The sequence below is a fragment of the Sturnus vulgaris genome, chromosome 11 (assembly GCF_052056855.1).
Source record: "Sturnus vulgaris isolate bStuVul1 chromosome 11, bStuVul1.hap1, whole genome shotgun sequence".
In the NCBI taxonomy this organism is placed as follows: domain Eukaryota; kingdom Metazoa; phylum Chordata; class Aves; order Passeriformes; family Sturnidae; genus Sturnus; species Sturnus vulgaris.
The window spans coordinates 18237285-18249840 of record NC_142253.1 but is presented as its reverse complement, the minus strand read 5'-3'; the positions used below and the strand labels follow the sequence as shown (position 1 = coordinate 18249840).

The 12556-nt window shown below is 41.0% G+C and overlaps 1 protein-coding gene across 3 annotated transcripts in view; it reads right to left on the bottom strand.

Annotated features, from left to right (window-relative positions):
* ATG7 (autophagy related 7) overlaps positions 1-12556 on the bottom strand; it is an 80506-nt gene that overhangs the window by 53402 nt on the left and 14548 nt on the right. For 2 of the 3 annotated variants that reach the window (XM_088171687.1, XM_014869761.2), the window contains exons 15-17: positions 10794-10909; positions 10108-10183; positions 8929-9009 (exon numbers count right to left, since the gene is read on the bottom strand). In XM_088171687.1, the coding sequence (XP_088027813.1) occupies positions 8929-9009; positions 10108-10183; positions 10794-10909 (273 nt within the window). Of the gene's footprint in view, positions 1-5898; positions 5973-8928; positions 9010-10107; positions 10184-10793; positions 10910-12556 lie in introns of all 3 variants that reach the window. The other variant, XM_088171688.1, reaches the window with a different exon arrangement.

Genomic DNA, 12556 nt, shown 5'->3' with positions numbered 1-12556 from the left:
TCTTCAAAACCTAAAGCACAACAATAAAGAACATTTTTTTTCTTCCAGCAGCAACCACAGAAGCCTGAAAAGCTGCATTACAAAGTGAACTTGCTGATTATAACAACTTGCTTTTCACAATGAGGACAGCCTGCTGAATGGATGTATTTGCTAAATAGTTTTAAATCCAGAATTCCAGCCACAGGAGCCAACAAATGTCCTATCAGAGAGCCAAAACATCACCTGCAGCACCACATGTGCTGCCTGAGCAGGTACCACTCAAGAAGATATCCCCTATAATGAAATCCTTTCAATACAGGCAGTGACTGGGAGAACATTTTGTCACCCTCAGGGACTTTATTTCCCAATGAAATGATTAAAAGTTTCCAGTGCCACAAAAGGGAAGAACTCCATGAAGCTGTCCCACATCTAACCTTTCCCACCCAGATTCAGTAGCAGCTTTTCTCTGATAAATGGAACAGGGCACAGATTTGTTCAGCAGCCACTGAGCAGACCTCAGAAAGGAAAAAGAATGAGGCAAAATAATCTCAGATTCCTGTGCCAGGAGACCACACAGGGAATAATCACACAGGAATAAAACCAGTCTGGACAACAAAGACACAAAATAATTCTAAAAGACGTTTTCAGATTTAATAAGTAGCCAATTTGTTGTTGCATGGAAAGAAAATTTTCTCCTATTTAATCATGCCCAGCAGAGCCCAAGGCTGACATGGATTTGCTTCTGCACTTCTGAATAATTCCTCACCATCCTTGGTCCCACTGTGACCCTCCCAAGGAACAGCTTTACAGGAGCAAAACGCTTGAGAGATGCTACAATTTTGATGATTCTTCATCTCAAAACAGTTACTGTGTGACCACAGATGTACAAAATCCCACCTGAACATTTCAGGGAATAAACCCAGCCCTTCAGTGATGTGCCACTATGCAGCAATTCATCTGCCAGGCAGAAAAAACACTATAGAAGCACAATAAAAAGAACCAAAAATACACAATTCTTGCACCCAGCCTGGGAAGCTGGGGCAGGCAGGATTTATTAAGGAACTTTTATTTTTTCCTCACCTGCAGGACATTTTTCAGAGCTTAGGAGAGCTGGGAAACACCAATTCCTTCTGGATTTCATGGCTGCTACAAACACTGCCAGGAGAATCCACGTTTTCACACCACCCTCTCCTGACATGCAAATCTCTCAGGAACCTTCATTTGAGTCTCCATTTACAGAACCAGAGCTCCAGAATTGGTTTTCTTTACACAAAGGCATTTTAATAGAGCAAATCAAGCTGGGGATGCACATCATCACAACAGGACCAAACCATGGCCTGCCAAAGCTGAGTAAATGATACCCAGTAACCCATTTCATGAGCAATCTTTTTATTCTGGCCTGCTTGCAAAGTTTAAAAAAACCCCAAATCTCATGGCAGAAGGAAAAAAATACAGGCTTAGAGTAAAAGGACTTGCTCTGAAATGAGAAACAGATGTTCAGCCTCGCTGTTATATTCTTTTGAACAGCATTCTGCACAAAGTTGTCTCAATTGCTGGGTACAAAGACATTCAGAAAGAGAATCTGGCTGCAGGATTGCTTTATAGCAGAAAAGTTAATATCTGGTTAAGCAAAAACACAAAAAACAAGCTCCTAACCCAAAGAAACTGGCTACTGATGCAAAATTGGCTCTTGTTTTATTTCTGTCACATCAGTTTCAAACTTTTTGACCAGTATTTACATTTGGTTTGGCTTTTTTTTTTTTTTTTCAAAGTCGTTTGCATCTGCAGAGCTTGAACCAGTGCTGTTTACTTTCCAGGAAAAATAAAATAAGGAATGAATGCTACCAGCTGAATTATTTACACTAAATAAGATTTCTGGGTAACTTACCCCCAAAACAAGTTTCTGGATTTAAACACTTCCTTCCCTCAAAGGGAGCAATACTTTACCACACATTTCAGTCACAAAAAAATTCCCAATATTCAAGGTTCTGTTTAGAAATTGGCCAGGCCTGGGTATATTTTTACACACTGTAAACTCCCTGCTTATCACAGGCCACGCAGCAAAGATAGAAAATTACTGTTCACCTGCTGTAAAGACACTTTTAGAAAGTAAGACAGACATGACAGCTCCACTCTTCAAAATTCAATGTATCTCCTGGAAAAACAACAATTTGAGGAAAGTTTTATACTGTGAAGAATCTTCCTGAATGAGAAGAGAATGAGCTGAGCCATTGATTCAATATTCAAAATGTTACCATACAACCCATAATTCTGGTTTCTTTAAAAAAAAATCCTCATTCCCAGACTCTTGCCTTTTCACTAAGTTCTCAATTTTTATTGCCATCTGAGCCTAAAAAGTCACCAAGAAAAGTCTAATAAGGTGATGCTGTAACACAGCAATAAAATTGCACTTTTTGTGAGGATCATGGAACGATTTTTCAGGGCCTCAGTTCATGGGTTTGGAACAGGAAAATCTGAGAATATTACACGAAAAAAAGATAATACTCCAAAAATTACCTAAAGTGAAATTACCTAAACTTGTGCATTCACACATGATTAAATTTGAAGAACAAAGTTCTGCAGAAAGTTGTGCTCCAGGTGTGCACTGAACAAGGCCATGCTGGAAATATTGGAAATTTAGAAACCACGAGGCAAAAATGGCATCATTTTGGGCTCATGTCCAAATCATGAAATCACTCTCTGCATATACACAATTCTTTCCCATAATCAGTATTAAAAATGAAAGCAAATCAGTATAAAACCTTAACTAATCCATGTACAGCCTGCTGAAAAATCACTTAAGGAAGAGATTGTTAGTTTAATTTACAGTGGGAAAGGAGTGATACAAATGAGCTTTGCCTGTGGCTATTTCCTACCCTGATTTTGAATTGCAAGGGGCAGAAAATGGAGAATGAACTCATTGAAGAATCAGCTCTGAAAGGTCTTAGGGGGATTTTTTTAGCTTGAGATTTTTCAGTTTTTTTCTGAATAATGAAAAGAAGGAAAGTAGAGTTCTTAGAAATGTAAGAAATGCCAGTTTAAGCATGGCCTTGTCAACATTTAGCTCTTGGGAAATGCATGATTGTTTCCTGCAATAATCTTGATGTGCTTCATCAAGCACCCGTTTTCTCTGACAGATAAAACTGCAGGATTTTGATTTTAGCTGCTCTTTTAAAAAGATTTCTCACAGCTTATTTTAAATGTAACAGCACCCCCAGATTGCAGGCAGTCTAAGGGATCTGCATTGCACACAAGCTGAAAGCATTGCCTGCCTGAAAACAGGAGCACAGAGAAATGAAAGGGAAGAGAGGGATCAAGAGAAAAATCAACACCCCCATTTTAGAGACTGGGAAAGAGGCACAAAAGATGTTTCTGGTAGCCAGCACCACCAGATCCTGTGTGCTGAGCACATCCCTCAGTGCCCTCCCTGCTCACTGCAGCTCTCCACACGATGGATGTTTACAACTTGGATATTTACAACTTCATTTATCCCCAGGCTGCTTCCTGTGCACAATGGAGCTCAGCTCCAGCAAGCTTGGCTGCAGCTCCTCCTGCCACGGGGAGACACAAACCCCGAGCCCTGCCAGCCCCATCCCACACGAGGAACAATTTGGGGCTGCATCTTGTGTTAAACATGCACAGGGACAGGCACCTAATCCCCAATGTTTTGGAGGAACAGTCCAGGAGCAGCATCCACTGTGTGCAGAGCCCCCCTAAAGCTGGGAGAGAAGCAAGGGCACTTCCCAACATTTTAATGAATGATTCTTCTCCCAGCAAAGCAACTGCCTGATGCTGAATGATGCTTTGGCTGCCTGCACAAAATTTGGATTTTACAAAGGCAGGAGTGGCCCAGCTCTGCAGGGTTGGTTGGAGCCAGCCAGCAATGACTGGGTACTGCCCAGAAAAATCCGTTTATTGCACAGAGCCCTCCCCTGCCAGCAGCACTTCAACAAGAGGCAGATCTGTCACACACTGAGCACCCAGAACTGGCACTGCCTCAGGCACTAACTGCAGCTGCTCAGTGCTCCAAAATTCACATTTTGTGGGTTATTCCAGAGCAGAGGGCTTTATTAGCTTATATTTATTATTTTATTACCTATGCAAAACAGCACTGGAGGAGCAACAGCACTTTCTTCAAAACCATATTTAAGGGATTTCATCCATTTCTGCTATTAAATACCCTCCACTCTTCCAGTTTCAACAAAACATATAATTCTACAAGGACAGATATATCAGCACTGTAAAAAGGTAGGAAAATTGAAAAAAAAGTCAAACTTAGCTTAAACTGTTCAAAAATATTTGCAAGCAAAGACCAGCTTTCCAATAAAGCAAGGCTGATGATTAGTGAAGTTGAAGAAAATGGCATCAGGGTAGACAGATACCTGTCAAAGACTGCAATGAGAATGCAGAAAAACATCTGAAAAATGAGTACAAGAATTAAAATAGAAAATATCATTAAAATGAGAAACAAATCATCGAAAATATTGCATCTCCATGAATATGCACTGGAAACTTGGAATAACTGAACAATGAACTTTGGCAATAGAAAGCATCAGGCTGCAAAAATGCAAAAATCTCATGGAAGGAAAAAAGAACAACTACAAATTGCTCACATGTAGCAAAATAAACAAGTGATCTTCTGAGTTCCAGGTGGAATCCTACAGGACGAGGGCTGGAATTGATGGTGGGATGAACTCCACCATCATCACCACCCCAGCACCACACATTGAATATTCCTGAATTTTAATCCAGTTCAGTTCTCCAGGTTTGTTTTTGCAGTTCTTGTAGGCAGGTATTTCAAGCCAAAGTATTTGAGTTTGAACTGATAGAAAAGGAATTGTGTAACAGCTTCACAGACAGATGACAAGACAGCACAGATTATATCTAATATAAATAATTAAAAAATATATTCTAGGCTCAGGTAGATATTGAACATGTCAATTCCAGAAAACTACAGTGATGCTGTCTTTTTCCTCATTGATAGTCCTTTACTCTGTCACAATTGTAGTTAGAATTTCCTTGAATTGGAAGAAGAATACCAGGAAAAAAAAAAACCAACCCTTTAGGACCCATTAAATTTCATTTAAATGCAACAGAAATACAACCTGTCAGAAATGATTCCATTCTCTTAAATAATGGCAGGTTTCTTCTTTCCCTTAAACCCTACTACTTTGAAATTTAAATGTAACAATGGGAAAATTAATTTTTATTAATTTCTAGGAGAAGTCCTACGTTTAACTCAGTATGCTGAAAATATGCCCTGGTGTATTCCTGATGCATTCTTCAAGTCCCAGTGAAATCTATCCAATATTAATACAGAGGCTGCACTATACAGACACTTGTCAAGTGTTCACATATGGAAATTCAGGAAATAAGGAAAGTTATAAATGGACTCTGTTTCACTGACTTCACATTACAGCACAGCTACAGAAACAACTCTTAAAGGATTCTCTTAAATTTTGGGAATGGTCATTGCTGAAGGACAAACATTTTTCCCCATTTCCTTCATCATTTCTGCAAGCTCTACAAGATTTTTTTTTTTTTTTTTAAGCACAGGAAAGACCAAGGAGTTTTCCCACCATGACTTTAACATCCACACAATACTTGAATTGAGAAATGTATAATATAAAAAGATTTAAAGGAGTTTCAGTGACAGATCATCCATTGCTACTGGGAGAAAGCAAATAGGAATGTCTTAGTGCACTCAGGGCAAATCTGAAGGGCTTGGAATCAAAATCAAAATTATCTCAAGTGAAAAACATCAGTGAGTGACTGATTCTTGCAGGTTGCTGTCCTGAGTGATCAGAACAATGTCAAATAAAAATGCAGGCACAGCAGTTAGCAGAGGAGAACAATGAGAGCATTGTTGAGGCTCCACGATGACAGATTTCCAAACTGCAACGCTCATTAATAACTTACACAACCCCAGGCCTCTGTAAATGTCACAGCACAAGGGTTTCATGTATTCCTGGGATGGCAAAAAGGGAAAACATCTGCAAGGACAGGGGAAAATCCTGACTGAAAACACAAATTGTAACGTAATGCCAACAGTCCCATCCCTGATGCCAGTGTCTGCCCCTTGGTGACACACAATGAAACTGAAAAACATTCACCATGAACTCAGTGGGGAAAAAGGCACTGCAGCAGCTCAGGTTCCCAGCACACCGAGGACAGAGTTAGGAAAGAACTTGGAAATTAGCAGAGATGCTTGTGCTGATTTTTATAGATTTCATAATGGGAGTAGCTACACATGAGAAGGACTCTAAGTAGGGGAAGGAGAGGAATCTCTTTAAGGAGAACAAGTCAGATTTCCAGTGCATGGGTGCTAAATCCTAACTCTGGAAGAAATGTGAGCTATGTGTAAAAACAGAGGGCTTTTATATCTTCATATTTAGGTTGGTTGGTGGCAATTATCTTCTGAAACATTAAACTCTGGATCTGTGGAGTCTCCTTGTTCATTCCATGATGCACAAGAAGGAGAAGGGAGCAATAAAAGGAAATTTTCATTGTCCTCATTAAAACAGAAACACTGGCAGTTTTGCATTAAAATATATCCATATTTTAACACTCATGATTTAAGGCTTTAACCAGTTTTCTGCAAGGATCAGATCTGTTTTCCAAGGAATTGCAACACTTCTCACTATAATATAATGAACAAACAGCCTGATTTTGCTCCCAACAGGCTAAATAGGTTAATTAGCCCAGTCAGTAATAAGTTAAACATTCTCTCCTGTAACTAAAGCAGTTGTAACAGATAAATATCCATCCTAAAGAACTCTGGAGTGTCCCTTGTTGGTGCCAGAACAAGTTTGGCAGCAGAAGAGCTCTCACTGCTCTCCCAGTGCCCTGAGCTCTCACTGGGATATTTGACATTCCAGCACAGCTTCTGCACAGCCAGAAAAAGACAGAGGGGGAATCATACAAGGAAAAATTGGCCCAGAATAGAAATAGATTGGTTTCCTGCTGTAACCATCCCAAAATTCCTGAACAATTGCCTGCAGGAAGCTTCTCTGGCACGTGGTTTGGGCAGGACAATTCTGGGTAAGGAAAAGTTGGCTCCTTGCATGTCTGGCCTCTGCAGCCTCAAAAGCAGAGAAATGAGATAAAATGAAAAGGACTCAGATCTCCAAAGATGCAGATCCTTAGCAGCTTCTCCTGAGTCCTCCTGCTGGGCTTCAGGATGTACTGGAATTCTAAAATTCCTTAGTTTTGTGCTTTAAGAGTTACAAGAGCTCAGGAAGGAGAATGCTGACAAAAAAAACCCCACGATGAACACAATGCCAGCAAATTCAATTCTATCTGTGCTGAAAGTCTGAATCTCCAGTAATTCTGAACTAGAGCAGGAAGAAATGATGCTAAATTACCTTATTAAAAAACAAAGCAAACCAAACAAACCCTCACACAACAAACCAACATACAGACTACAATTAAATCGTAATTGGATTTGTCATGTCAAAGTATCTGCATCAGATTTCCACATAATGCAGGGTGACATATTCTTCTGCTAATAAATAAAGTTAGCAAAGTAAACAAAGGCTGTGTTTCTACTGTAAGGAAATCCCTGAGCCAATGGAGCAACCTTTTCAGCACACAAGTAATTCAATCTCCAAACCACATGAAAAGTGATCTCTCTGGGAATAGCACAGCTGCTAAAATCCAAGGCAGTTTTTATTAAATCATTAAGTCTGTTTATGTAAAACGGGGCTCTCTTAAAATGACCTCCAAGAGGAAATGATTTGCTAAGGAAAAATTGATCCCTGCATTGAATTTATCTGTGTGGATGTCCATTTTTATTGTTTTTACCTATCAGTGTTTCCTGAATTGGAGATAAGGCAAAAATAAGAGAAAAAGAGAAAGAAAAAGCTTCTTCTAACAGCTTAAATTCTCCACCATCAAGGTTTTAGCTACTGCTGAGCTTTCAGCTCTTCAACAGGGCAGATAAAACTGCTGTTATTTTTAGAAACACTCGACTTTAGTGCTTCAACTTTTGAAGAGAAAATGCACATTAAGAGTCCTTCAAAACTTGTCAGATGTACCCAGATAGCCCAGAGGAAACAAAGGAACACTGGAGAAGAAGATATTGTGCAAATTCTCTAAAAGATGCCATTGGAGAACATCCCATTATTGTTTGATGGCTCTTGGAAAGGAGGACAAGTGCAGTGAAAGGAACAGAGAGAACTTCCTGCAGTCAGTCCCAGAGTACAGGAGAGTGAATTAACAGCACTCCAAACAGTTCAAACCAGGAGTCAAAAACCCTCTGAATGTCCCTGCTGAGATAACTCAGGGAAAACTTCTGGAAGTTGCACTTCACAGCCAGAAAAAACTTTCCAGGGGGAACTTTTCAAGGCCACAGGAGAGGGAAACAATGCAAGAGCTGCCCCAGAGAGCCAAGAAACAGCTGGGAACTGTGAGGTGACTCAGGACTGGCAGAAACAGCAGCAAAATGAACAATCTGCTCAATAAAGGAATGGTAAGAAGCAATTTTTCCCCTCAATTGTTTATTATTTGTCTGTTTTGTACCACAAACCAGAAATTTTGACTATTTTGCCTATTTGGAAAGACATTGAGCTGCAGAAGACTAAAGGGATATTTATAAAACAGACATCAGAAAGGATTTCTTAAATAATACCAATCTCATTGCTTCCTACAAAGCTGAAAGATAATGACAGTATTTCTGTAATAAACTTTTCAGAAATATTTTGGTCAATCTCTGCTTGGATTCTTCAGGTGATGGCAGCATTTGTGTGGAGATAAACAATGCAGCTAAGAGGTGATGCCAAAGAAATTTGGAAAACAGCTCAAAAAGAAAGCTATGAGGGCAAAAGAACTTTAGCTGAAGTGGGAACAGATCCAAGCCCTAAGGAAGTCAGAGAATAAATGTCAAAAAGTTCCCCAAAATTGACCTGGAAATATAAAAATACTAGAAAGCACAGACAAACTCAGCCTTACCTTGGCTGAGCAGGCTGTACACTTATCAAATGCCAGGCTGACTGGCAGAACATTATCAAATCTGGATAAAAATCCTCGGATCTAGAAGATAAAAAAAAAAATACATTATTATTTTAAACATTTCCAAAATTCAATATGAACTGGACATTCCATAAAAAGAGTATCTGTCATGTTCTAATAGTCATCCTCAGTTAAACTTGTAGTGAATTTATAGTAAGCACCTATTACTGCTTTTGGATGTACAAATAATGGCACAACTGCCTAAATGCAGCATTATTTCCCCAGAAATGGAGGCACAGCACCATCTGCAGTTGGTCTTTTCTGAGTGCAAAGTTCCATGAAAAATAAAGTGTCACGGTGTGACCACTTAAACACTTTTGTCTCTATCTCTGTAACCTGCAGTCTGAACATTTAACTGCTGTGCATTCCTGAAAAATGATGTTAATATGATATTATTGACTGGCAATTTTGAAATTCAGACCACTGTTTCTGCTAACAGAAGGAGCACTGAAAACATTTTACAGCAGGGTTTGATCATTTCAATTGTGAACACTTTGGAGTATTGATCATCCTTTTTATTCTGTTTATGTCACCAGGAACAGAACTTAAGTAACTCTGCAATACAAATAATAATAATAATAATACCTCAATTTTGAAATTTTAAAAGTGAATTTTTGAAAATCTGTAACACATTTGTAAGTAAGAGTGTGGGTTGAGTTGAAGAAAAAAGTGCTGTATGGTACCAAAACAGCATGAATATTTTGTGATAATAACAATAACTAATAATTATAATCAGCCAACTCACATAATAATTGGGAGTTGGTTGATTTGAATTGTTTTCAAACTGAAGAGATTTAAGAAGTGAACTTTAAGACGCTCACATTGGCAGCTCTGATGGAGAACAGAAAAGTCAGAAATTGCTTTATTCACATAATTTCTGCTCCAAACAAATTCCTGCTCAGTAGGTAGCAGGAGTTTTGTGTCCATGAGTAGCACAACCACAATGCCAGGAACATCCTGCCTGAGCTGTGTGATGAGTTAATATTATTTAGATTTATTTTTTAATAAACATGCAGAGCTGGTCCTCTGGGGAATGGAATCAGCATTTTTTTAATGACACAACATCTGTGATGATCAGTTCCCAGCTCTTAAACAAAAGTTTTATCACAAAGAATTTACCTGGTGAGGAACAAGCCCAAGGGAAGTGGGTGGTTCATTCATTCTGTCATCACTGCTGCTGGCCACAGCATAACCACTGCCAAAAACCCAACAGGGAAAATCAGAGCAAGACAACACACTCAGAATTTCCAGTCAGCTTCCAGGCATTTTGCTACAGCTTAGAATGAGGCAAGGAATCTATGTGGAAAGTCTGTTTCATAGGAAGCAAGATTCAGCATGATAAATACATATAAATCAGTCTGAGACTCATCTTCAACTCCTAAGTCACTTCTTCTCTCACAGGTTTTAAAGAGAGAAAACAAGCTTTATGTTCTGAGTAATTTCTGTATCACACACACCGAGTTAGAAATAAGATTTGCAACACAGGGCTTATCTTGAAGCCCTTGATGTGCCACAGGTTACAGCAGCTCCTCATCACACCCAAACACTGCTCAGCAAAGGAAGGCCAGCATTACTAACAGCAACATTTTCTGCTTTTCAAAGATTCTTAATACTTCTCTGTGGTTAAATTCAGAAAGAGAAAAAAAATTTAAGACTTGATGAAGCAGTTCCCCCAAACACTGCACACTGCATTAATTTACAAACATCACCCCTCCCAGAATTGTCCTTGAGCTGTAATTCCTCCTCCTCCCTGCAGATTCTATGAAATGATCCAGATTTCTCAGAGAACACTCAGAACAGCTCACCCTTCTGGATGCTGCAGGACAGAAACCATCAACTCCACTGCCAGGGCTCCAGCCACCATGGCCAGCCCAGGGCGGCTGACCGTGCACTGCTGGTCCAGAGTGCGATCCCGGGTGGACTGCAAACACAGACAGGGCTGAAGGGCAGGAAAAACAACTGGAAACACACAGAAACAGGGCTGAAGGGCAGGAAAAACAAATGCAAACACACACACAGAGACAGGGCTGAAGGGCAGGAAAAACAACTGGAAACACACACACAGAGACAGGGCTGAAGGGCAGGAAAAACAACTGGAAACACACACACAGAGACAGGGCTGAAGGGCAGGAAAAACAACTGGAAACACACACACAGAGACAGGGCTGAAGGGCAGGAAAAACAACTGGAAACACACACACAGAGACAGGGCTGAAGGGCAGGAAAAACAACTGGAAACACACACACAGAGACAGGGCTGAAGGGCAGGAAAAACCACTGGAAACACACACACAGAGACAGGGCTGAAGGGCAGGAAAAACAACTGGAAACACACACACAGAGACAGGGCTGAAGGGCAGGAAAAACCACTGGAAACACACACACAGAGACAGGGCTGAAGGGCAGGAAAAACAACTGCAAACACAGACAGACAGGGCTGAAGGGCAGGAAAAACCACTGGAAACACACAGACAGACAGACAGACAGGGCTGAAGGGCAGGAAAAACCAACTGCAAACACAGACAGACAGGGCTGAAGGGCAGGAAAAACCACTGGAAACACACAGACAGACAGACAGGGCTGAAGGGCAGGAAAAACCACTGGAAACACACAGACAGACAGGGCTGAAGGGCAGGAAAAACCACTGGAAACACACAGACAGACAGACAGACAGGGCTGAAGGGCAGGAAAAACCAACTGCAAACACAGACAGACAGGGCTGAAGGGCAGGAAAAACCACTGGAAACACACAGACAGACAGACAGACAGGGCTGAAGGGCAGGAAAAACCAACTGCAAACACAGACAGACAGGGCTGAAGGGCAGGAAAAACCACTGGAAACACACAGACAGACAGACAGACAGGGCTGAAGGGCAGGAAAAACCAACTGCAAACACAGACAGACAGGGCTGAAGGGCAGGAAAAACCACTGGAAACACACAGACAGACAGACAGACAGGGCTGAAGGGCAGGAAAAACCAACTGCAAACACAGACAGACAGGGCTGAAGGGCAGGAAAAACAACTGGAAACACACAGACAGACAGACAGACAGGGCTGAAGGGCAGGAAAAACCAACTGCAAACACAGACAGACAGGGCTGAAGGGCAGGAAAAACAACTGGAAACACACAGACAGACAGACAGACAGGGCTGAAGGGCAGGAAAAACCAACTGCAAACACAGACAGACAGGGCTGAAGGGCAGGAAAAACCACTGGAAACACACAGACAGACAGACAGACAGGGCTGAAGGGCAGGAAAAACCAACTGCAAACACAGACAGACAGGGCTGAAGGGCAGGAAAAACCACTGGAAACACACAGACAGACAGGGCTGAAGGGCAGGAAAAAAACACTGCACACACACAGAGACAGGGCTGAAGGGCAGGAAAAACCACTGGAAACACAGACAGACAGGGCTGAAGGGCAGGAAAAAAACACTGCACACACACAGAGACAGGGCTGAAGGGCAGGAAAAACAACTGGAAACACACAGACAGACAGACAGGGCTGAAGGGCAGGAAAAACAACTCCCAAGTAACCAGCTGCCCTGTACAGAACACCTCTAC